Source organism: Rousettus aegyptiacus, unplaced genomic scaffold (assembly GCF_014176215.1).
Source record: "Rousettus aegyptiacus isolate mRouAeg1 unplaced genomic scaffold, mRouAeg1.p scaffold_m13_p_12, whole genome shotgun sequence".
Lineage (NCBI taxonomy): Eukaryota > Metazoa > Chordata > Mammalia > Chiroptera > Pteropodidae > Rousettus > Rousettus aegyptiacus.
The window spans coordinates 45510704-45537098 of record NW_023416287.1 but is presented as its reverse complement, the minus strand read 5'-3'; the positions used below and the strand labels follow the sequence as shown (position 1 = coordinate 45537098).

General features: G+C 34.9%; 1 protein-coding gene across 1 annotated transcript in view; it reads left to right on the top strand.

Annotated features, from left to right (window-relative positions):
• The window catches only part of CEP192 (centrosomal protein 192), a 133047-nt gene that overhangs the window by 85290 nt on the left and 21362 nt on the right, over positions 1-26395 (top strand). Inside the window, exons 28-36 of the mRNA XM_016119861.2 lie at positions 548-724; positions 4653-4743; positions 4898-5074; positions 9023-9283; positions 9483-9598; positions 11002-11111; positions 13798-13939; positions 24110-24288; positions 24913-25036. Coding sequence (XP_015975347.2) covers positions 548-724; positions 4653-4743; positions 4898-5074; positions 9023-9283; positions 9483-9598; positions 11002-11111; positions 13798-13939; positions 24110-24288; positions 24913-25036 — 1377 coding nt within the window. The remainder of the gene's footprint in view (positions 1-547; positions 725-4652; positions 4744-4897; positions 5075-9022; positions 9284-9482; positions 9599-11001; positions 11112-13797; positions 13940-24109; positions 24289-24912; positions 25037-26395) is intronic.

Here is a 26395-nt window from a genome sequence, read left to right as displayed (position 1 = left end):
GGCCTGCAACTTTTTCACACCCAAGTGATAAATGGATGAATATCACCATACGATGGTCAAAACACCATTGTCATTAGTATTTGATCTTGTTTGATAAATCTAGCATGGAAGCACTCTGTCCTGAGACACACACGGCCTATCTACTGCCTGGGTTACAGAACACCTTAGAGTGCTCGGTCTTCTACTGTGACCTTAGCAGAAAAGAGCTGGCCGGCACATATATGAGTATTTCTGGCTGGAGTACTTGCCCTCAACTTCACTTGGTTAACTACTTCATCTTGGAAGCTTTCCTCAACTTCTCCCAAATTTCTCATTAATAGTATTCAGTAGTGTTCTTGTTGCCGCATGAACTTCTCTCCCACTGTGTAGATGGTATTATGACAGTCTCTTTCCTTGTCTGTAGTCTCTGGAATTTAAGCTCCAAGGATGAGAATATGATTGTATCCTCAGCACCCAGCACAGTCTTTTGGACAAAGGAAGAATATAGCAAATAGTTTCCAAAAGAATTGAATTCTGGATGTCCAACTTAGATGGTTTTCTTTGTTAGGATCTTGAAAATATTTGTGCAGCCATTTGGACCTCAATATGAAGTGATGTTGAAAGGTGAAGTAGTTTCTTCAGCAAATGAACCTCCACCATCTGGATCTTGTTGCTCATATATTCCATCGATTTTATCCAATAAGCAGTTTCTGGCTTGGGGAGGTGTCCCTCTCGGTAGAACACAGTAAGTATGCACATAGCAGCCTCTGAATGCTAAGATTTTGCTGTCATCACCTTTTGTTATTTTCTGCTGTGTTATGACCATGTTAATGTTTTTAGAATTGAATAAAACGGTCTTATATTCCTTAATCTTCCTATCATGAGTTCAAAAATTTTAATTAACATTTTTACCTATCTTTAAATGCGATCCAAAAAATACAGTTTTCAGTTTTCCTAAGCTTTTAGTGAATTCTCTGCTGATTTCCAAATCTAGGCAGAGTATCTTTGTTACTTCTCTGGAAAGGACTATGAAAAAGTAGGAAGAAAAAATAATGAGAGACATGGCATTCAGTTGAAGGAGTTTACAAACTAGTTGCTAAATACTTTGTACCATAAAGTAGGGAGTATAAGAGGTCTCTAATAGAGCAGGTATGTTTTGTCACAGGTTAATTCAAATTATAAATCTAATTTTTATATTTATTTCAATTATACATTATGGGTAACTGAATTAATAAAATTAATTGGCATATAATATATAGTACCTATAGTAATATTTTTCCCCTTCATAAGCTTAGCAACGTAGCTGAATTTTTTTACCAACCGCAAATCAGTAAAAACTTATAATTAACAACTTAAGTAATTTTTAAACCTAAATGTTTATTTAATCTTTCATATTTTGCATTTATGTGTTTGTCCTAAAATTTTATGTATACATTTCTATGGTACCTGAGAAATAAAGATAAGAAACTTCTGGCTGAATCTCTGCAAGAAATTCTTTAAAATTACAGTTTTTGTCAGCACAAAAAAAGACCAAATTGAACCTCCTTACTTTGCATAGAGTTCATACACCTGCATAACTACTCATGTAGTCATCTATACCTTGTCTTGTTCCAAAAGCAGCTTTCAGAAAGACACAGAAAGATAAGAACAAGTGAGAAAAGACTTGTATGGGAAATGAGACGCAGTTATCATAAAGGTGGTACCAGAAGCCTTGCTGGGAGACCTTGTGCACTTGCCTTGACATGTGTCTTAGGCTTGGTTCTGACACTGCTCCCATCATCATTAAATGAGTTACAGCATTCAGAATTTAAGCACAAAGCAGTAACTATGTGAGAGTAAAGCCATTCCTGCTCCAGACTGTAGAGAGATGTTTTTTCCAGGGGTCACTTTAAAGAGAAATTCATGTAATATAATGAACTTCAAAGAAAAACAACTTCACAGTAAGTACTCCATCAGGATGCTTGCCCTCTGAGGTGCTCCATTCTGGACTGGATGCATCAAACCTGAACACCCAACGATGTTATTCTCTGGGTGCTGAGACACATAAAAGTTTGATTTTGAGATACCTGAGGCACCTAGAAGAATGCATAGACTGCATGTTCTTTAATCGGCTCTCCATAAAGATTTCTTGTCAGCTAAACTTTTGAAAAATCCTGAGTGGCAGCGAGCATGAGGTACTACACCCTCTTCAGTAATTCCTGTGTGGTTGGTTATATATATCGTATGCTTTTTACAGTCAGTTAAGATGGCATCAGGATTGACATTTATGTTGAAGGGAAGGACTAGACAAGGACATGTGCCTATAGAGAAGGTTTTTCTGGTTTTGTACAGTTGAACCTGAACAGTGTCTCTCTGCGAAAATTTTCCTCAAAACATTAATTTGTGGTCTGCTCCAACACATGTACAAATAGTTGATTGAGGCCTTTAGTTGTGTTGTGGAAGATGGCCAGAATAATTTAGGTTAGCCATTAATGTCTAAATTAAAAAGAGGAAAGTTATCTTCTGTTTGCCCTAGTTAATCATAGCACTTACCCTACAACTGCTCTTGTCTAATATGCCAGAGGCAGAAGATGCTCAGTAAGATCCATCATCAGACATGGTTCCATAGTGTAGCAGTTAGCACGTCTGCTTTACACCTAGAAGGTCCTGGGTTCGTGCCTCAGAGAAGCCATGGTCTACGGCCATGTCACCCTGAACAGGCCCGATGTCTGATCTCGGAAGCTAAACAGGGTCAAGCCTGGTTAGTACTTGGATGGGAGACCACCTAGGAAGACCAGGTGTAGGTGTAAATAATGATAATAATAAAAATTCATCATCATTCTTGTGTTAGTGACAGAATTCTCTGCCTTGTGAGAAAATTTGTGATAAATTATTAATATGTGAGAGATAGCTGTGCTAAAATCCAGCTGCTCCTCAGATGCCATACCATCCTGAATTGCACTTAGAACTCATCTAAAACAAAAGTGACATGTGCTAAAACTTTTTAAAATCAGAAATTAATTTAAGTTGAAAACAAAGGCACTGTTTTGTACTTAATTTTGGACTCGTCAGTGGCATTTTTCCCTAGCTCTTAACTGTGCGAAGGGCCTTCAGGCTGTCCTTAACTTCACTTCCTCATATTCATGGACTTCCTTCTAATCTCACAGGTGCATGAGTAAGTCCCATGCCAGTGCAGAAAACTGACCTGAAAAGCCTTTCATGTACCCTATTTACAGGAGTTGGTTAGAGTCTTAACTCGGCCTGGAGGAGCTTGCCAGTCCTGTGAGAACAGCTCTACCTTAGTTGATGGTACTCCACATGGTGGCTAAAAGAGAGAAAGAGAGAGAGAGAGAGAAACAATTCCAACGCATTAAATGGAAATATTTCATGCAGTGCCTACCTATGATAAAGAGGTGTACTGTCTGCTTAAAAAGGAATCTTCCTGTTTTCTCACCCCCTGTGAAATGTGCCAGGAGGCAGACAGAGGCTGTGACTCAGTAGGTGCTAGGAGGGGACGCAGAAACTGCTGGGAGATGATGTTGCACAAAGCCGCCCTACTGAGTGCTCTTCCTGTGCAGTACTTGCCTGCTTCCTGCCTGACTTGAAGGTGGTTGTTGCAAAAGGGAGATTTAAAGTGAGCTCTTCTTCCAGCGTATGGAGGAAAAAATTAAAATTTGGGGGCAGTATTCTCATTGAGTTAATGAGTTGTGCCTCAGTTGCAGGTAGGAATGATAAATGAAAATTATGTTTTGTATGGGTAAAGTTGTCTAAAGTGTTATTTCAACTTGATATTTTTAGATTTTTGAAGTTCTGTATTTTTCCATGTATTTAGTAATTCTGGTTTCTTATAAGTCTGCTAACATACTTAAAGTATTTGTTGGTTAGGCTTTTAGTATTGTTTTCTTATTAATTTGGGATCTTTATATAATTAAGGTGTTAATACTTTGTATTTTGCATAGTTCTTTTTGAAAACTAGAAACTAGGTCCAAATAGCTCTGCTATTTGAAATGATAACACTTCTTTACAAATAAAAAATAAATAAAAATTAAAGTTTTTTTTAATGATTGTTTTTCAGGTTAGTCTTTTCCAGCCAGTTTACCTTAGAAGATTTTTCTCAGGTGTGCTGATAGCAAAAGGTCTTAGATTTTATTCTGAGGTAAAGCTCAGCAACCTTCCCTTTGAACGCAAAGGGGACAGGGCATAGACCACAGCATAAATAATTTAACTGCTAGTCTTCAAAATTTGAGAAAAACAGAGGTTTACTCATGATTTATTCTCCAATGAGCAGACAATTTATATACATTCAAAGATTGAAAGATTTTCTTACTACCAGCCAGCTGCTATTCATGTGTTCATTCTACTTGCATTGTAATTTTGTCAAAGTAAGGTTAATCTGGATTTTCATTGATATTTTATAAGACAGATAATACCTATACATAGAGTATAAATAATAGGGACATCTAAGGAACTATGATGAGAAATTAAACCATAAAGTTTCTCTGTTATCAATCTTCAGCATATGTTTTCAGAAATGTAGAGTTCTAGGTCTGTGAAGAGACAATTCCAGGCTGCTAAAATGGCATGTGCAATCAGCCTTCTCTGAACATTGCAACTGGTGTTAATTGGCTTTGTTTTTATAGTTGTAGCAATATCCATGGAAGAAAACCACATTTAAAATCTATAATCATTTTTAGGCTTCAGAGACTAGCTTTAAGAAATAATTCTACATCTACAGCCCAACACTTACGACTGCTTATTAGAGGACAAGATCAGGACTGCTTTCAGGTGTGTAGAGTGCTTGCTTTTGTTCTATGTTCTCTTTGGATCTAGAACACTTGCATATGCAGACCATTTTGTGTTTTCTTTAAAGAGTTTGTTATTGGCATGTTGTATTTGTGCTACAGCTTTGTTTAATGCAGCAGTTGTTTTTAAATTGTAGCTTCAGCACACTTTTGGTTCAGAAGAACGACTGACCAATAACTGTGAGATCAGAATTCGTCCAAAGGAAGACATTAACATCTCTGTATTATTTGCACCTACTCGATTATCTTGTATGTTAGCTAAACTAGAAATTAAGCAACTTGGAATTCGATCACAACCAGGCATTAAGTTTACGGTAAGATAATTTTATTGTTTTATTTCCTCCCATGGAGTTTATGACATGTTATAATTATTGATTTAATATTGGTAAATTATATATGTGCTGCTTTTTATAAGTCAAAATACATGATTGCCGAGATTTACAGACAAGTTAGGGAGTAGTTCCATATTTTGTAGTATTGTCATATTATAAAAGCAGCACCATGGTACTCCTCTAAGTAATAACATCTAAAAATTTTAAGTTCATTTCAGTTTGAGAATTTTGAAATGTACCTAACTTTACAGGAACACATATTTTGGTAAATTCAAATCAAACTGCTTAAGGTACTGTCTTTCCAATTAAATTTTATTCATTCAGTTGAAAACATTTATTGACACCATTTGCTAGACTGTTTCAGAATACAAAGGCAAGAGTTTTTATATTTTGTTTCTTCCTACCATAATTTTAAAAAAGCATTTCAAATAATTTCTTTAGATACATTCAGAGCACTAATAGATAAAAGAGATAGATCATCGAGAAAAGGAAAATGAAACCCAGACTGCAGAGTTGTTTGGCAGTGGGTCTGGGAGTAAAATTTTGGTTCATTTCCTAGTGTCAAAGAAGGAATGAGATAAAGATTAACAATATTTTTTTAAAAGATTTATTTTTTAAAATAGATATTTATGACAAATCTAGCTTTATTTGATGCTGAAATTGACATATTCTCCCTGGAGCTGTTCAGTTGCCCCTGTGGGCAATGGTGAGTGAAATAGCACTGATATCTTGATACATGAGCCCAGGACACAATGCCAGAGTATTACATACTCTGATGTTGGGTTACAGGTAAGGATCAAGTGTTTTATCTTTCATACTATCCTGAATATATTTTTATGAGTTTCAGGTTTGCTAACCAAGATTCCGAGGTTATTCCTAAGCAGGAATCTGTGGAAAGCAAACAATTCCCGGGTGGTTTAGGGCAGAACCTTTAATTTGACAGTTAACCAAGCAGAAATTCTGGTTGATGCCCTCTTAAGATAAACCAGAATCCTAGTGGGAGTTCTACTTAAGTAGATGCTACCTGTCTTCTCTCAGAGGTGGGTGGAATGGAACCTGATGTGCACAGAATATGATTCTTATCTCATAAGAAGACTTAGACCATGAACTTTGATACATCTTTGTGGAGATAAGTAACCAAGTAGAGGGGTAGAAGAGCACTCCCGAGAGAATCAGGAACAGATCTGCCTCTGTTTCTCACAGTCACCCTTGATCAGTAACTTCACTTACACATGCTTCATTCCCTTATTTGAAATGCAGTTAATTGCTACCCCAGCTTCTTGGCGTGGTTCTGAGGAACAAATGATATTATCTATGTTTCATATACTATAAAGCATGATGAGACTATAATAAAAATGTATTTACTGCATGCCAAATATGTATGTCAGGCACTACTCTAAATCATTACATGGATTATCACATTTTACTTCAGAATAACTTTCTGAGATCATACCACTGTCTCTGCTCTACACATGTGGAAACTGAAGTCCAGAGAGACGCCTACCTGTGGTTGTGCATCTTACCAGTACATGGTCCAGGGCCGATTTATATTCAGGCTGCCTGACTACAGAGCCCACATTTATCTGTTGTGCAGGCTCTAGGTATTTATACTAGCTCTCTGTTTTCTGGTGCTTTAAAACAGCGATGCTCAACCAGAGGCCATGTTATCCTCCAGGGGACATTTGGCAATTTTTGGAGACATGTTTCATTGTCATAACTATAGGTGGGAAGAAGATGCTACTGGCATCTAGTGGGAGGAAGCCAGGGATGCAGCTAAATACCCTGCAGTGTATAGGATGGCCCCCACCATAACAAATGATCTGACCAAACTGTCCACAGCTGAAGTTAAGAAATTCTGCTGTAGAGTGATAGTTTTTCCTGTTGAATATTTGGATTTATTAGCATTAGTCAGATTTCATTTTATTTTATCATTCTTCTTAACCTTTTACTCAGTAGTTATTTGCGATTTCAGAGGCTTTGAAAATACAGGAAGAATACTTATATTAAGTGTTTCTTTTTTCTTTTTTTTATCCATCTTTTTTTTATGGTGACATTGGTTAATGAAATCCATATATTAAGTGTTTTTTATTTTATCAGTAATCACTTTTTTTTATTAAGTTTATTGGGGTAACATTGGTTAATACAATTATGTAATTTTCAAGTATACATTATAATTTGACATCTACATATTCTATTGCATGATTACCACCCAAAGTCTAGTTTCCTTCAGCTACCATATATTTGATCCCTTTTACCCACTTCATCCTCCTCCTACCCCTCTATATTTGACCCCCTTTACCCTGTCTACCTCCCCCCTACTCCCCTACCCACTACCCTTTGGTAACCATTAGTCTGTAGTCCATGTCCATGAGTCTCTGTTTGTCCTGTTCTTTTTTTTGCTTTTAGGTTTATATCCCACATATAAGTGATATATGTGATTTTCTACTGTTTCAGTCTGGCTTATTTCGCTTAGCATGATTATCTCGAGGTTCATACATGTATTAAGTGTTTTTAAAACCTAATTTTTTTCTGTTGTTTTCTAGTTTCATATGTAAAATTTACTTGTAAGTTTCTGTGAGAAAAGAAAAATTAGAAACTCCATTTTGGCTCTTGAAACTACTAGAGTTCACTCTGAATTAGGTGGGATTTGTAGGAACTTAAATCTGAAGCCCTTTAAAATGCTATTTGTACTGAAAGGGAAGCCAATACCCATTTATGAGAAGCCTAAATTTAATTTTTTGAAATGTTATTTTAATTACATTAATTACAGCTCAAGCTATTGATGTTTTCAAGTTTGCAAGGAATTCTTTGTAACTTATTTTAATTAGGAATGAAAGGTCATTTTTAAAGGAGTGCATTTTAAAGGATATGAAAAGTTTGTTTTCTAACAGGGTGCCTATTTTCCTACATCTATTTATAGAGTTCATTCTGTGAATCCTTGTTTCCTGGTAGCACTGTGCCCTGTGGAAGCAGCTTGGCTGAGCATCAGCACCAGTCAGCAACTACAACCTGCCTCTAGTCTGTATCTCCGCTACCAGAGTGCCTGTCCTCTGAGAGTTGTTTGAGTCCTCGGCTTCTTTTTGATCCCTTGGCACACTTCTCTCTGACTCTGCTAGACCAAAAGTTAACAGGATCCTATGAAAATAGATCCCCTCCCCACCCCCCCAAAAAAAATTTCATTTAAAAAATTCAGAATTACTGGAGAGTTCAAATAATTATACAGTAAACTCACATACCTTACCACTTAGATGCTATAATTGATGTTTTGCTGTATTTCTTTTATCACATATCTAACCATCCATCAACTCATCTATTTTTTAATGCATTTCAAAGTAAATTACAAACATCAGTATGTTTAATCCTATATTTCTTTTGTTTTTTCTTCTTTTTTTTTTCTTTTAGGTGAGGCAACTCTTGGTTGACCTCATAGATTGCAAGAACCTTGTCAGCTTATACAATCCATTATTTTTTAAATTTTTCTTTTTTATGCCTACAGCACCTCGTCTTCCTAGGTGGCCTCCCATCCAAGCACTAACTAGGCCCAACCTTGCTTAGCTTCCAAGATCAGACAGGATTGGACTTGTTAAGTTAACCATATATTTCACCCTAAACACTTCTTAAGCATATCTGTAGCTGTACTCATCTTTTTATTCCTTTGTTATCTAAGCTTGGCTTTTATAACAAATAATTATTCTTAGAATATTGGAAGGAAAATAGTCTTACAGCTCTTTGATTTGTTTTTCTCTAAGACAGAGTCTTTAATATAATGCTGGACTGGAAGTGGGGTAACTTCTAGTCAAAGTACAAAAAGAATAATAATTTTAATTGTGTTAAATATGTATGTATTTTCTTCTTTGACCATAATTTAATCTTTGCTTTTCACTTACATAAAAATAATTTTGAGTATATATGTACATTATGTGTTTTCAGATACCTTTGTCTGGATATGGAGGAACGAGTAATCTTATTTTGGAAGATGTTAAAAAATTATCTGACAGTTACATGGTAACCTTGAATGACTTAATACCTGGCAAAGAAAGTAAAATTGTTTTTTCTATTCGTAACACTGGCTCTCGAGCAGCTTTTGTTAAAGCAGTAGGTTTTAAGGATTCTCAGAAAAAAGTTTTCCTGGATCCTCAAGTATTCATGATTTTTCCAGATAAATTTGTGCTCAAGGAAAATACACAAGAAGTAAGTAGATGAGTCTCCACACTAAAAATATAAACTCATTTCTAGGTTGAGTTAATAATTATATATTTTATGGCTAAAAATCAAATCATATTTGAAGTGCGTATAGGAATAGAAGTACTTCTTGGAAATGCTATACATATGCATTCATGTCTACATTAAATATTTAATATTCACATTTGATTTTTTTTTTTTGCATCAGAATGTTACTATAATATATAACCCATCAGGCAGAGAAGGCAGTTACAAAACCGCAACAGAACTGTCAACTGTATACTTCTTTGGTGGAGATGAAATTTTAAGACAGCAGTATCGAAGGTAGGTTACTTAGATGGTATTAGGACCTATTCAGTAGAAATAATGAAGGCTTAAAAATTGATTTTGGATTAATGAACTGGTAGGTGAAAAAATCTTGGTAAAATTTGTGTAGCTAATAAGCTACCATAATGTGAGGAAGAAAATACCTGTAGGAAACTCATCCATATTTGCATTGTGCTCCCTTTTCTAGGCATTATATTGTGCCTCTTCTTTACTCATGGGAGCCTCAGACTTTATAATAGGACCATCTTTGTAGTGATGGTAGATTGATTTCAGAAAAGACTTAAGAACTACTGAACGAGTATATTGTCTAAACACACCTGACTTATTTGGAATATTTCTGGGAAAGTTGTGATTTGAAAGGATCAAGTGTTATTTTAGAAATGTGTAGGTTGTTTAAGTTGGTTGGCTACTTAAAACACATACTTCTGGAAAATTTGGTACATCTAGTTTAAACATAGTATGATGAAATATCAAATTTAGGTATTTATTTAGGTTTAGGTATGATTTAAAGATAGGTAACATTCTTGTATGTTGAATTTAAAGTTCTTATAAAATTTTGTTTCCTAGTCTAGAAGACCTGACTATAAAATAAGTATGAAGTTAACAATGTTTCATCTGTTAGTAGGAAATTTTTAACTCCAAGTAAGAGAGAGGTATATGCATATACTAGTCTTCTTCCGACCTTTACTCTGCTGTGTTTTATTCCGATGAATAATTTAAGATATTATATTTTATCTTTAATCTTGCGAGGATTATTGGAATGTTTAAAAAGAGAGAGATCAATGATAAATTGCTACATGATATTAGACCCAATGTGAGCAGTCAACTTTGAACTTGGTTTTGTTTTTCAATTAAGTATTTTAGAAATAGAAACTGACATTTGGAGAAATTAGATGAACAGGTTTGGGTTTTTTCCCTTTCTACTGAGATATAGAAATCGAGGTATTGTTTTAGAACTCCTCTTTGATACAGATTTAGGTTAATGAGATTTCTTTTGTCTGTGAACATCTGAGTATTACAGAGAAATTTACATTTCAGTTCTCACACCTTAAAGATTCTCTAGAAGAGGCCAGATAACATAGTTATATGGTAATTTAAATGTCCCCTTCTGCTGGTTTATGTGTATTATTTTTTGACACATTTTTTTTCTGAGAGATTTGTGTGACAAAATTGTTCTGATGTTAATATTTAACTGAAATTGATTGTTTACTTCCATGTGTAAATTTTAAGGCAATTTGCAAAACAGGTTTTCTTCTTTTAAATTATTTACATTTGATTTAAGACATGAGAGCTATGTACTAATGTTTTATGCTGTTAGTGGAATTTTCCAAATACACTAATAAAAATGTAAGGTCATTTTATATGTAAAAGCACTTTTGAATAAAAATCTTTTCTGGCAGAGCTCTGTTGCATAAACCAAGGATTCTAAAACAGATACTTCCAGAGAATAGTGTGTTGCAGAATATTAATTTTGCCGAAGCGTTTCAAGATGAGCTACTAGTAACTGAAGGTAAGAATTTCAACATGTCTTAAATCTCTTGGGTCATTTGTAGTATTATCTAGGTCTAGTGATGTGATATAAGAAGGAAGAGTATTAGTTTAAATATGATGTCAGGCTTAGTTTGAGCCACAGTTCTGTTATGTGACTTTGGACAAATGACGTCACTGAAGTTCAGTTTCCTTATCTATAAAATGGGAATAATAATATCTAACTTCTCATACATACAGAAATATTGTAAAGATAAAATGAGAGAGCTTTGCTATGTAAATGTTAGATATTTAGTATATTATCGCACTTATTCTGTGGGTAGACTTTTGAACAGATGAATAATTGTTATTAAATTCTGATTAATTACTATTTAAGATTTAATGATTGAAAGCTTACACTGATTTTGAGATTTCTGTGCTTTTGTGCTTATTGTATGGTTATAGAGGATGCGATAATGGCAAAAGAAAAAATCCGAAATAGGTGATGGAGTGACTCTAACTTAAACGTTTAGCCCTCTTTGGGCTGTGTTATATTGCAAGTAACATAAAGGCCCAAGAGTAGGGAATTGCTTAATTATGCAGTGTAATATTTTGAAGTTATTAAAACAGTGATGAGATTTTATATTAATGACATGGGAAGCTCTTCATTTATTAAGAAAAAATTGTTTTTAAAGTTTGCATAGTAAGATCTCATTTTGGTATAAAAATAATGTAGCTACATAGGTGAAATCGCAGGAATATGCACACCAAAATATTAACAATAGTTATGTTCTGTTGGTAGAATTTCAGGTGATAGTTTTTTCTTCTGTTTTTGTTTTTTAATTTTTAAAGGATGAAATATGTATTGCTTCCGAAATGTGAAATGATAAAGGAAAAGGATATTTATGTCTATGCGGAGGTAATATAGAATAGTCTGATCTTTTCAGTAATTAGGAGTCTGCTCAAAAGGAAAGCAGCAGTGGGGGTTAATTAAAAATAATGTGGAGACATGAAATGAGTCTTGTTGACAGTGTGTTGAAGGAGCAGAATATGGAAAGAACCTTGGATTTAGAGTTAAACTCAAAGACCCATCTCTACCACTTCAGCTCCTCTGAGCTTCATCTTGTCTCTTCCTCATAAGAAAGATCCCAATAAAAGAGTTAAACTAAACTATGCTATGTAGTTGGAACATAAACTTAACTTAGTGACATATTGCACCAATAGTGAAGACTACGTTTGAAAGTAGGTAGCCTGAGTTTTTAGTGGTTCAGAACTTGGCACAGTTTCATGATTCAGCAGCATTTCATTCATGAATTGAATAGACATGAACTGAGAGTACAAGGGTACCAGTCTGTAGAGATGAAAGATGCAGTGCTTGCCCTCTGGGGGCTTATAGGCTCAGAGGAAGACAGATGATGGTGTGAAAAATGCTACAATGGGGCTGTGTTTAGGAATCTGGGGGAGCACAGAGGAAAGGTACCCCCACTTAGAATGAGGAATCTTAGAGAATGAGGAGGAGTTGACAGGGTGGAGAAGATGGGGACCAGAATGAGCAAGGATGTTCCAGGGAGAGGGAGCTGCATGTACAAAAATTCAACAGATGTATTAAGGATCATGTATATAAACCCAACCAAGACATAAGTAACCTGCTGAAATCACCCATCTGAGATGGGGTCAAATTGAGACTTTAGGAGATTTTTGGGACGCCAGATTCTACCTCAAGGAATTTGGATTCCTAAAGATGGTATATTTGTCATTCAGGTGAAAGGAAAAAACAATCTCACTTTGTTTTCTGTTAGTATAGTAGATCATCTATGAGAATGTTGCAGTTGAACTTTCTGCATAATTATTTTGAATACCATTTGTTTGAGCATATTTCTATTACTGGTATTCATAATCTTTTGCAAAATGTGTAAATAGTGGTAGATATTTTCACAGTTGATTTAAATTTTTATATTCACGTGTCTTGGGTATTATAAATTTCAACTTACACTTATTGTGTTCTTTTAAAAATTTCCCTTTAAAAAGTATAATTCTTAATATCTAACTTACATGTAGAATACAGATGTGTTCTATAAAATTTCTTCTGTATATAAATTTAGGAGGAATGATCTAGAGGTGTTCAACTCCAGCACTATATTATTAATCTACAATATTTAATTAATATTAACTGGTTTCTAAATTTGCTTATGTTAAACGTCTGTGAGATCACCACTTAAAATTATATACTTTTAACCTCTGTGCTTCAGATTCCTTGTCTTTGATATGGAGAAGATAATGCCTACCTCAAAGAGTTGTGAAAAACAATTAGGTTAATATATACAAAGGGATTAGAACAGTGCCTGGCCCACAGTAAGCTTTATATAAATGTTTGTGCCACATGTATCTTTAAAAATGTTCTTATTTTATTGTTCTCAGCAACCCCTGAGATAGATTGTTATTCCATGTTCTACTTGAGGAATCTAAAGGTTAGAGAAGTTAATTTGCCAAAGGTTATGGAACTAAGGATTGGCAAAATTGTAGCTCAAATCCAAGGCCAGAGCCTTAACTGCTGATCATTGATACTGAACTGTCTATAATTTTACGCTAGTCAGTAGTATCAAAAATCAAAATATTACCTACCCCCAACCTAAGGAAGGAATATTTTGTGGTTGAAAATATATAAATTTACCTGTTATTTTGTGGTTTGATTATGTGGATTCACGTATTTCAAACATTTTCTATTTCAGTATATGATCTTCCCCAACGGCCTAATGATGTTCAGCTCTTTTATGGAAACATGCGTAAAATTATACTTTCAGTAATTGGAGAATTCAGAGATTGTATTTCTAGCAGAGAATTTCTTCATTCTTCTTCCAAAGAATCTAAAAGGTAAAATAAGCAAAACCTCAGGCACCAGATTTTAAGATTATTTGATTCATAGTATAGCTGATCTTTTTCCTGTACTTTATTATTTTTTTGTCTCAAAATGTTCATTTCACCTTTATTTTTTTGTTAAGTTGAAATAATTTCAGATTTACAGAAAAGTTTTAAAATAGTACAGAGAACTCCTATATGCAACTTACACTGACATTCCCCAGTTAACACCTTACCACATTCACCTTATTAGTCTTTATGTTTATATAACTTTTCATCTGAACCAATTATGGGTAAGTTGCGCGGATCATGACCAATTCGCCTTTCATTTCCTAAAAACACAGCTGCTCTCCTATTAGCCATCAAAATTAGAACATTAATTTTGAAACAGTTGTTACTACCATCTAGTCCACTGATTCCATTCAGTTCTCCTCAGTTTCCCAATAATGTCCTTATAGTTAAATAAACAGGAAACTTTCTCTTTACTTATTTGGTCCAGAATCTAATCTAAGATCACATGTTGCATTTAGTTAGCTGGTCTCTTTAACCTCTTTGAAAGAACAGTGCATTCAGTCTTTCTTATCTTTCATTACTGAGATAATACCTAGGGCTGTATTATCACATCAGATCCACAGAATCAAGCTTTACTAATTAGTTTAGTTAGTTATTTTTACTTGTACATGAGGTTTATTTTAAATTACACACAAAACTTTGGTTAATTTATTGCAAAACAATTCTCCACTGACTTCTCTATTTTCATTAACTTATGGTCACTAACTCTGCTGGTCAGCTAGGGACAAATGGTTTTTCTTAGACATTAGATTTTTCAGTGCTAAAACCAGGACCATTCCAAACTTAATGCCAAAGCCTGCCCAATTCCTGTGGTTAAGCACCAGTTCATAGTTTCGGCATCAAATATAAATGTAACCCCTTAGTCGTCCTCAGAGGATAAAATTCTCATGACATATGGACCAAAATCTGATTCTAGATATAAGTTCCCCATCATTATTTCCAAGTCTTGTGTATAAGGGACAAGTGATTTAATCATTATTATAGCAAATAGCATTTAATCAGTGGATCAAATTAGAACCACATAAGCTAAGATGCCAGACAAAACAAGTTTGGAACCTCACTCCAACACTGAGTGGCATTTTGCAAAATAATATATTATTTTTTTATTTTTTGCTATCTAAGCTTTTATTTTATTATTGATGCTTAACATCCAGTACATATAAATGGAGAATATGAAGATTTAATATACCCTTTCTGCTATGCCAGACTCATTTAAAAAATAAGGTAAGAAGATGAAAATTATTTCGAAGGAGATTTCAGTTCATAAACAATTAACTTATAGCAAAGAAATATTAAAATTTATATGAAAGAGTGGTGGGTGATAACTTGAGTTTTAACAGGATATAAAGTTTTTAAAGTGTTTATACATTTGGAAAGAACCTAGAGTATACTTTTTTACATTTTTAGGTATTAAAATAGATTTCTCTTAGAATTTCTGTATATATTTAAAATTTTTCATAATAATTGGAAAATAGATTAATTGTATTTTACTTTTTTCATACTTGGTTCATTCAAGTATTTCAATAAAATCAATGATTATTAATAAGAAAAAAGTACATAAGTGGAAGAAAATCCAGCCCTTTCAAAACTTCCTTGAATATTAGTGTACTCGATGTGGTAAACTAAAGTAATTAATTTAATTTTAGAAAAATTTTGATAATATATTCAACAATATGATACATGCCATCAGAATAGAACTTATAGCCTTCAAAAAGCTCTGCAGTCAGATTTTATACTCATGAGCTCTTTCAAACTTTTATTTATTTTTTTGGCAATCTACTTTTATTTCTTATATTTATATACTTTTATCTGTTTATCTTTTAACATTTTTTTTTTTATGTTTTTCTCCCTCCCCTCTTATAACCACTAGTCCATTGTCCATGTCCATGAGTCTCTGTTTGTTTGTCCTATTCCTTTGTTGCTTTTAGGTTTATATCCCACATATGTGATATCATGTGATTTTCAACCTTTTCTCTCTGGCTTATTTTGCTTAGTATTATTATCTCAAGGTCCATCCATGTTGTTGCAAATGGCGTATTTCATCTCTTCTTATGGCTGAGTAATATTCCATTATATATATGTACCACAGCTTCTTTAGCCAGGCATTTATCGTAGGACACTTCAGTTTCTTACATGTCCTGGCCACTGTGAATGTTGCTGCTATGAACATTGGTGTGCAAATATCTTCATGGATATGAGTTTTCAAGTCTTTGGGGTAAATACCCAGTAGAGGGATTGCTGGATCATATGGTAGATCAATTCTTAGTTTTTGAAGAACCGCCATACTGTTTTCCATAGTGGCTGTACCAATTTACAGTCCCACCAGCAGTGTATGAGGGTTCCTTTTTCTCCACATCCTCTCCATTTGTTATTACTTGTCCAGTTGATTATAGCTATTCTAACAGGTGTGAGATGTTATCTCATTATGGTTTTGATTTGGATTTCCCTAATAGCTAGTGATGTTGAGCATCTCTTCGTATGTTTGTTGGCTATTTGTATGTCCCCTAGGGAGAAGTGTCTGTTCAGGTCCTCAGCCCATTTTTTAATTGGATTGTTTGGGTTTTACTATTGTTATTGAGCTGTATGAGTTCTTTGTATATTTTGGATATTAGGCCCTTATTGGAGTCGTTGCTTGCAAATATGTTTTCCCATTTGGGTGGTTGTCTCTTTACCTTGTTGATGGTTTCTTTTGCTGAGCAGAAGCTTTTCAGTTTGATGTAGTCTCATTTGTTTATTTTAGCTTTTACTTCCCTTACTTTGAGGTCAAATTCATAAAATCCTCTTTAAGTCCAAGGTCTTAGAGTTTAGTTCCTATGTTTGTTTTCTTCTATGCATTTTATTGTGTCAGGTCTTATATTCAGGTCCTTAATCCATGTTGAGTTAATTTTAGTGTGTAGTGATAGACAACAGTCTAGTTTCATTCTTTTGCAGGTGGGCTTCTTTGTCGAAAATCATTTGCCCATATAAATATAGATTTACTTCTGGACTCTTGATTGTGTTCCACTGCTCTGTGTGTCAGTTTTGCTGCCAATACCATGCCGTTTTGATTACTGTTGCTTTGTTGTATAGTTTCCAGTCAGACAGAATGATGCCTCCAGCCTCGTTCTTTTTTCTGAGGATGGCTTGGCAATCTGGGGTCTTTTGTGTTTCCATACGAATCTGATGGTTTTTTTAAATCCATTTCTTTAAAAGATGCCGATGGGATTTTGATGGGGATTGCATTAAACCTGTATAATGGTTTAGGTAATATGGTCATTTTAACTATGTTGATTTTTCCAATCCAAGAACATAAAATATCTTTCCATTTCTTGTTATCTTTTTTGATTACTTTTAATAGGGTCTCATAGTTTTCATTATATAGGTCCTTCACATATTTCGTTAAGTTTATTCCTAGGTATTTTATTTCTTTGCTGCAGTTGCAAAAGGAATTAAGTTTTCCACTTCTTTTTCTGACACTTCATTATTAGAGTATAGGAATGCTATGGATTTTTGAACACTGATTTTGTATCCAGAAACTTTACTGTATTTGCTTATTGTTTCTACTAGTGTTCTTGAGAAGTCCTTAGGGTTTTCTATATAGAGAATCATGTCATCCACAAATAGTGACAGTTTGACTTCATTTCTCATTTGAATGCCTTTTATGTCTTTCTCTTGCCTGATTGCACTCGCTAAGATCTCCAATGTTATAATGAATAACAGTGGCGATATTGGATAACCTTGCCTTGTTCCTGATCTTAGAGGGAAGGTTTTTAGTTTTCCACCATTAAGTTTAATGTTCACTAAGAGCTTGTCATTTATTATATTAAGGTTTTTTTCTTTCTGTACCGATTTTGTTAAGTGTTCTGATTATAAATAGGTGCTGTATCTTCTAGAAGGCTTTTCTGCATCTCTTGATATGATCATATGATTCTTATTTTTTAATTTGTTTATGTGGTATATTACATTAATCAATTTGCCTGTGTTGAATCATCTCTGTGCCTCTGGGATGAAGCCCACTTGATCGTGGTGTATAATCTTTTTAATATGTTGCTGTATTCAGTTTTCCAGTATCTTATTTAGGTTTTTTGCATCTGTGTTAATGAGCGATATTCATCTGTAGTTTTCTTTTTGTGTGTTATCTCTACCAGGTTTTGGTATCAAGATAATTAATATTGGCCTTATAAAATGAGTTAGGAACTAAGTATTGCCTCCTCTTTTATTTTTTGGAAGAGTTTAAGGAGAATAGGAGTTAAATCTTCTTTGAATGTTGGGTAGAATTCACTGGTGAAGCCATCAGGACTTTTACTTTTTGGTAGGTTTTTGATGATTGTTTCCATTTCCATACTGCTGATCAGTCTATTTAGATTTTCCATTTCTTCTTGATTCATTCGAGGAAGGTTGTCGCTTTCTAACAACTGGTCCATTTTTTCTAGGTTATTAAATTTGGTGTTCTATACTTTTTCATAGTATTCTTGTATGATCCTTTGTATTTCTGCAGTGTCTGTCATAATTTCCCCTCTTTCATCCCTGATTTTGTTTATTTGTGTCTTTTCTCTTTTTTCTTTAGCGAATCTAGCAAGGGGCTTGTCAATTTTATTAAACTTATCAAAGGACCAGCTCTTTGTTGCTCTTTGTTATTTTTTCTATTTTTTTTTGTTTTGTTTTCAATTTCATGTATTTCTCTTCTAATTTTGATTATTTCTTTCCTTCTGCCGACATTGGGCTTCATTTGTTCTTCCTTTTCTGGTTTTTTAAGATGAATCATTAGGTTGATTTGGGTGGGTTCTTATTTTTGCAGGTAGGTCTGTAATGATTTGAACTTTCCTCTTATGACCGCTTTTGCCATATCCCAAAAGTTTTGATATGTTGTACTATCATTATCTTTCATTTCTATGTATTTCTCAATCTCTCTCTTTATTTCTTCTGTGACCCAGTTATTCTTCAGTAGTATGTTGTTTAATCTCCATGTATTTGTGGATCTTTCTGCTTTCTTTTTGCAGTTGATCTCTAGTTTCAAACCATTACGATCAGAGAATATCGTCGATATAATTTCAACCCTCTGAGATTTGTTGAGGCTATCTCTGTGTCCCAGTATGTGGTCAGTCCTTGAGAATGTTCCATGTGCACTAGAGAAAAGTATAAACAGCTGTGTTGGGATGAAAGGCTCTGTAAATGTCAATTATGTTCAGTTGGTTTGATGTATCATTTAAGGGTGTTATTTCTTAAATGATATTAATAAGTGTTATATCTTCTTGATGCGTGATTCCCTTTATCATTATGAAATGTTCCTCAGTATCTTTCTTTACCTTTTTTATTTTGAAGTCTATTTCATCTGATATTAGTACTGCTACTCCCGCTTTTCTCCAAATACCATTTGCTTGAAATATCGTTTTCCACCCTTTCACTTTGAGTCTGTATTTGTGTTTGGAGCTGAGATGTATCTCCTGGAGGCAGCATATGGTTGGGTTTTGTTTTTTGATCCATTCTGCAACTCTGCACCTTTTTATTGGTGATTTCAATCCATTTACATTTAGGGTGATTCTTGAAATATGAGGTCTTCTTACAGCCATTTTATCTTTTGCTTTCTAGTAGCTCGGTGTTTCCATTGCTTCCTTATGCTTCTGTTTTATTTTGGTTGGCTTTTGTGCGTTTTCCTTCTGGTTCTTCTTGTATTTTATGTTACATACTTTGGTCCTGAATCTCTGGTGTGTGGTTACCATTGCAAATATATAAAGGATATATATATATATATATATATATATATATATATATATAGTCGTCCATTTTCTGCATATGACTTATCTCCATTCCCCTATGTGAATTTGGATCTTCGAATCCTCCCCTTTTCAGTCATTGTCTCAATTTGCATGCTTAATGTTCATTACTATCTTGCTATAGCAATTCTCTTATTATTTAAGCTTATAATGCCCTCTTAGTAGTAAGAGTTGCACTCCTCTGTTTCTATTTGCCTAATAGTCACTTTACTCATAATTATGGTTTTTTTTTTTGTTTGTTTGTTTTGTTTTTTGGTCATTTTGTTTTAGGTGAGCTGACTCCATTCAGTATTTCTTGTAGTGCAGGCCTCGTAGTGGATAATTCCCTCAATTTTTGTATGTCTGGAAAGGTCTTAATTTCTCCTTCATATCTAAAGGAGAGCTTAGCTGGATACATTGTTCTAGGCTTGTTCTTCCTTTCACTTAATAGTTTAAATATTCAATTCCATTTCTTTCTGGCTTGAAAGGTCTGCCCTGAGAAGTCTGAAGATAATGTAATGGGTTTTCCTTTATAAATTACCATTTTCTTCTCCCTCGCTGCCCCAAGAATTCTGTCTTTGTTGTTGATTTTTGATAATTTCAGTACAATGTGTCTTGGTGAAGGGCCTCTTTGTGTTCAGATAATTAAGTGTTGTGTTGACTTCTTGAATTCCAAGCTCCAGCTCATTCCTTAGATTTGGGAAATTCTTGTCCACTATTTGTCTGAAAATTCTTTCTAATCCCTGCTCCTTTTCCTCCCCTTTGAGAATTCCCATTATTCTTATGTTTCCTCTCCTGATGGTATCAGCTAATTCTTGTATTTTTCTTTTATTATTTTTCATTCTTTGATTTCTCTTTTCTTCCTTCTGATTTATTTCTAGATTTCTGTCTTCAATATCACTGATTCTTTTCTCTGTTTTTGTCGACTCTATTTCTCAAGCATGTTATTTCATTTTTCAACTCTTAATGTGTGTTTTTTTTTCTTCAGAAGGTCTATTTGATTTTTTTTTTTGAGAATTTCAATCTTTTTGCTAAAGAACTCATTCTTATCATCTAGTTGTTTTTTCAGTTCCTGAAATCGTTGATACGATTCGTTTCGGATTTCATTGAGTTTTTTCAGAAGTACCATCCTGAATTCTCTGTCATTTAAGTTGCATATTTCCATGTCTATAAGCTTATTTTCTGGAGATTTTTCTCTTTCTTTCTGAGATGCCTTGTCACCTTGGTTGTTCATGGTGTTTAATGGACTATTTCTCCACTTGGGGATCAGTGGAAGTTTGTTCTGCTTTTTTTTTTTTTTTTTTTTCCAGAAAGAAGATTTATTATATAATGGTTCCTAGCCTGTTACAAATAAGGCATTTTTCTTTTGGTTTCCAGTCGGTGGCATCTAAGCCTCTTGGATCCCTGTTTTATATAAAGTCTTATAAATGCCTTTTAAAAATTTTTCTTTGTTGATATTTAATCACGCTCACTACCCTCAGTTTTCAGCCCCTGTCAATGTCAGCGACAGTCTTGGCAGTGTTTGCTCAGATTCCCCTGGGGCTCTGCAGTGATCAGTCTTGGATGGTATGGGGGGCAGGGCCCTCAAGGTTGGGAATTAGGAGCTGAGGCTCAGCCTTGGTTTTGCAATCGGGGTGGTAAAAATCAACTGTTGTTTCTCTGCGATCCCATACCACTTCTCTGTCTTCTGTCCTGATGACTGGGTCTTGTCACCCGCTGCAGGGAGCTCACAGCAGTCCCAGGCAGGGCTGCTCAGAGAAGTTCCCATGCCTTCACCCGTCCCCCATCTCCTGCTGGGAGTTCGGGAAGCTGCGAGAGGCAACTTTATTACTCCCAGTCCATTGCCCGACACCCGGGGTTCTGACCTGTGGTAGTTCTCATATGCAGATCCCATGCTCAGATGTGCTCATGTGCAGTTTAGGTGTTTTTTGTTCAGTTTTAGATGTTCAGCTTATTGTCTTAAGGGGAGAGATCTGGGAACTTCCCTTACTCTGCCATGTTTAATCACTTTACTAATAATTAGTGCAACATGAAGAAATCCAGGTTGCTAATAGTGCTTCCTAGGTCCCTATTGCAACATGAATTCTCCACTCTGGCTCAAATTTAATGCTATTTGTGCATGTGGTATATCATTTACACAGAAGGGGGAGCCATTCATTCATGAAAGCTTGCTATACTTGATGATTACATAACTTATGTGATATTTTTACGAACATCTATGCTACATAAATTTATAAATTTCAGATTTCTTTACCATAGACAATTCTAGACATACCCAGGGGGGTGTCTTATTAAAAATATTCTGTAGATAAAGACATTAATATGTGTGCTAGGAGATGTCATTAGAATTACTAGGGGATTTCACCAAGTCATTCCCCCCCCCGCCCCCCCCCCCCCGGCTTTCTATGGTAAACAAGAGAAAATAGGCTGCAGGCCAGTTGCTAACCCTTTTCTTACCAATGACCTTGATGTTTTTACAGAGTACAAGCCAGTTACTTTGTAAACTTTTCCACAGATTCAGAACACCCCAGAAATTATGCTGTTTGTTTTCTCAGTAAACAAAGCTGATTTGCCCCATTACTAGAAATATTTTTTTCACTTAGTTAAAATAGTGTCTGCCACCTTTCCCCACTATAAAGTTAGTTACAGTCTTGTAGGGAGGTAATTGATCATGACTTGTTCCTCGTCAAACTCTTCACACCCAGTGATGATTGTTGCCTGAATCATATTATTACTATCTTGTTTACCAAATGGTGATTTTCTAATTTCATCTTTCTTTCTACATTTATCAATCGTCTTTCTACTATGAGGAAGAGATTCACTTTTCCCTCTTTTATGTACTTATTCACTTATATTAGGGTGGAATCATGGGTTCAGTATTAATCCTTTACTGTCATATTTGGTCCCTTAATCTGATTTCTTGATTGGTATACCCACATCATTCTTTGAGCACTTCCTTATTCAGAGGTACAACAGATTATTCAAGGCTCATCTTACGCTTCTCCTGTCCAAGCCCTAAAATAGCTGGGACTTCTCTTAGAAGTCCTCATTCCTTTTATAGAGACTGATATTGAAACCAAGATATGAGTAAGGGTAGTAGGTGCTATTGCTTTTGAGTTGTTATTACTTATAGGCCCCCTCAGTGGACAGAGCTAGGAAGTAAATGCATTTATATATAAATCCATGGGTGTCCATTATCTGTCTGTAAATACATTAAAACCACGAGTTAACATTGATACCTCCAATTCTAACGTAGTACAGTGCATTCCATTCTTCCTTTCCCTAATTGTATCTTTTTTTCTCCAGTACTGAGAATCCTGGCCCTGTTATCCTCAATATATTTACATTTTACTCAATCCTCCTGTTTTTAACCAGTCTTATCACATGGGCCCAGTGTTGCCAACTGATTTACTGAGAGTTCCCTGCAAATCCCAATGCCACCAACTAAGAGCTCACTGCTGACTCACTCACCCACCCCCACCACCTCACTGCTTCTAGCTCATGTCTGCTTGCTCACTTTTATATCTACTAACAATGTTAATTTTCTTCTAAGATATTCAATCAAAGCAAGTTAAAGATAGTTACATATATTTAAAATTATCTTGAAGATCACTTGTTGTGAGGAATCGGTTCTTAGGAAGCTAAAAAGCCAATAATCTAATTTTTTACTTTTAATGGTGCCTCCTTTATTAGTCTAGGGCAGTAGAGGTTTGCTTTTAAAAAGGAGGGAACAAGAGGGCAATGGTAAGGGTGAAGAGAGGGATTTCTCTGCTGAGTGGTGACTTGAAATAAAGATGTTCCACTCCAGGGTAGGAGAATTTAGGCACTGCACAGTCCGAACTTCAATTAAGTCATGTGCTTTTCTGATTATAAAATGTATTTGGATTATAATTTTTTATAATCTAAGACTTATTAGAAAACAGTTTCAACACTTAAAAAAAGCTGCTTAAACTCGATTAGCATTTTTTACCGTGGTATTTTTTCCAGAAGACTCTTGTTTTAAAGTTTTTTGGTGTTAACATCACGATACTTGTTATCATTGTGCCGTTATAGATACATTAAGAGAGTCATTGTTTTTTTTTTCTTTTAATTCTTAATTCAGGATAATTTACTAGTAAATTTTTCTAAGAGATCTCTGGTAGCATGCAGAAGTCAAGGCAGGAAAAATTAAATTGAGTATTCTAATTAAAGATTAATATAATAATACTTAACCTATATTGTGTTTTTAATACATTAAGAATACACAATATGAAGGACTTTTATTCAATGAAAAATACACAGTATATAATGTACTTTTAGCTTTATATAAATGTTTGGATTTATGAAGACAATATAAAAACTTGACACAGTCTGGCTTTTATCATTTTTTTTCTTTCTGTAGTGAATCTGACAGTCTTAGGAAACATGGTGGCAATGTTTCTTTGGACGTTTTACCAGTTAAAGGTCCTCAAAGTTCTCTACCTCTTTCCCGAGCTGTTTACCCACCTCAAGATAAATCATTTTCTGAAGAAATGTGGACTGTTCAACCTGAACACTTGATTTTGGTAGCCCCTACTACTTGTGAGTATGACAACGACGAAACTACAGGAATGCGCTCTGAAACTCAGGGCTGTATGTATTTAACTCTGTACCCATGGCTCATCTAGGAGATATACATGGACTTTATTCAAATGTGACTGATGGCTTTCACAGGTCCTCCTTATTTATTAGAGACCTAACTCAGGCTTGACCAGAGCATCATTCTGACACAAGGCCATGATCCTCAGTCCAAGTTCCCAGTTCCCCCTATGGCAGAGCCATGCATCCTTCCTGCCATCACATCCTCTGCCCCAAAGAACTCATTTGGCACTTGGCCTCTTTTACTGTTAACATTGATAAAGTTGGTTCATATAGTAGGAACAATTCTGGTACCTATGTATGTACCTGAGATAAGACCGGGTGGTAAAAATTTCCAGATTTTCTTTTTTCTCTGACTTTGTTCAATAATGAAGTTTGTTCACTACCTTTGTAGTTTCTAAGAGTAAACAGATGGTTTTGCTTTGCCAGGGATTTGAAATTCCTATAGTTGGGCAGTTGAGAAAGCAAAATAAGCTGGTTTACTGGTGTACTTATTTAGTACTTATTTTTACTGTTTATAGCTTTATCTTTTTCAGTAATGTAAGTAACATTTGTCTGATATAATAGGTGATCTGGCAAAAACTGGACGTTTCCAGATTTTAAATAATTCTGTTAGGTTGTTGAAATTTGAGCTGTACTGGCCAGCACATTGTCTTACGGTAACACCGCAACATGGATTTATCGAGCCAGAGTAAGTATGACCTTCCCTTTTCTCTGGGTGTTATTCAGATGCTAGCATGGTGACTTTCTAAGGGTTAAATAATATGACACTTGACTCAGGATTTTTTTTGTGTGCTAACTGTACAGAGCACCATGGATGTTTCTGTAGGACTTACAGTTAGTTAAGACTCATGCCTCTTAGCGGAATAAAGACCTTGTCCACAGCCAATTGTGTTATATAGCCTAAAACGGTCTAAAAAGACGTGTGCCATGGGAAAGAGTTCCTGGAGTGGAAGACATCTGAATGTTTTTCGGATATATTGCTCAGCCTACAAAATTACAAAGCAAGGGAGATATTTGGGCCTGTGTTGAGGGGTGGTGGTCTCTGTCTTTCATTACCTTGAGTTTGACTGGCTTACTAACTGCTGATTTTGTCTAAAGGATATTTTATAGACAAAGCTTTCTGCATAATATGTCAGAGCCATAACTTAGCTTGCTGTTTTCGGCAAAGAACATTCTAAGATAGAAGTCTTTTGGGGCGTGATGTTGATAAGCAGCTGCCCTCTATATGCAGCTTAATTCTTAATAGGAGGTAAAGTCATAGCTCTGCAGCTTTTCAGGAACTTTATCTGGGTAGGCAAAAGACATTCACATCTGCAAGCTGTTTCATATTTAGGAATAGCAGCTTTGCAGAAGAGCAACATAAAATTTATTTACTTTTGCAAAATGATGGAGTATGCATTTTAGAAGAGTTTACTTGACTAAGACTCAGGTCAGGTACAGATAGGGGCACCCCAGAGAAACATTCCTAGGACCAAAGCAGTCAACCATTTTTACTAATTTGCTAATTAATGGTTAAAAATTTAGGGAAATGATAGGGCAGGTTGTTCACAAATAACTTTTACATTATCCCATGTATTTAGCTAGTAGCAATAGAAAATATCTTGCTCAGCCATTTTTTAAAAAATAACTTATTTTTCAGTAACAGTTGACATTAGTTTCAGTTGTACAACATAGTGCTTAGACATTTACATAACTGAGGAAGTGTCACCCCAATAAATCTAGTACCCATTTGATACCATACAGAGTTATTACAATATTATTGACTATATTCCTTATGCTTTACTTTACATCCCCATAACTGTTTTGTAATTACCAATGTGTACTTTTTTACCCATCCCTCCTACCCCTTCCATCTGGCAGCCATCCAGATGTTCTCTATCTGTGAGTTTCTGTTTTGTTTGTTTATTTTGTTCTTGAGATTAATTATGTAAGTAAAATTTTATGGCATTTGTCTTTATCTGACTCCCCTCTGCACAATACCCTCTAGGTCCATCCATGTTGTTGCAGATGGCAAGATTTCATTCTTTTTTGTGGCTGAGTAATATTC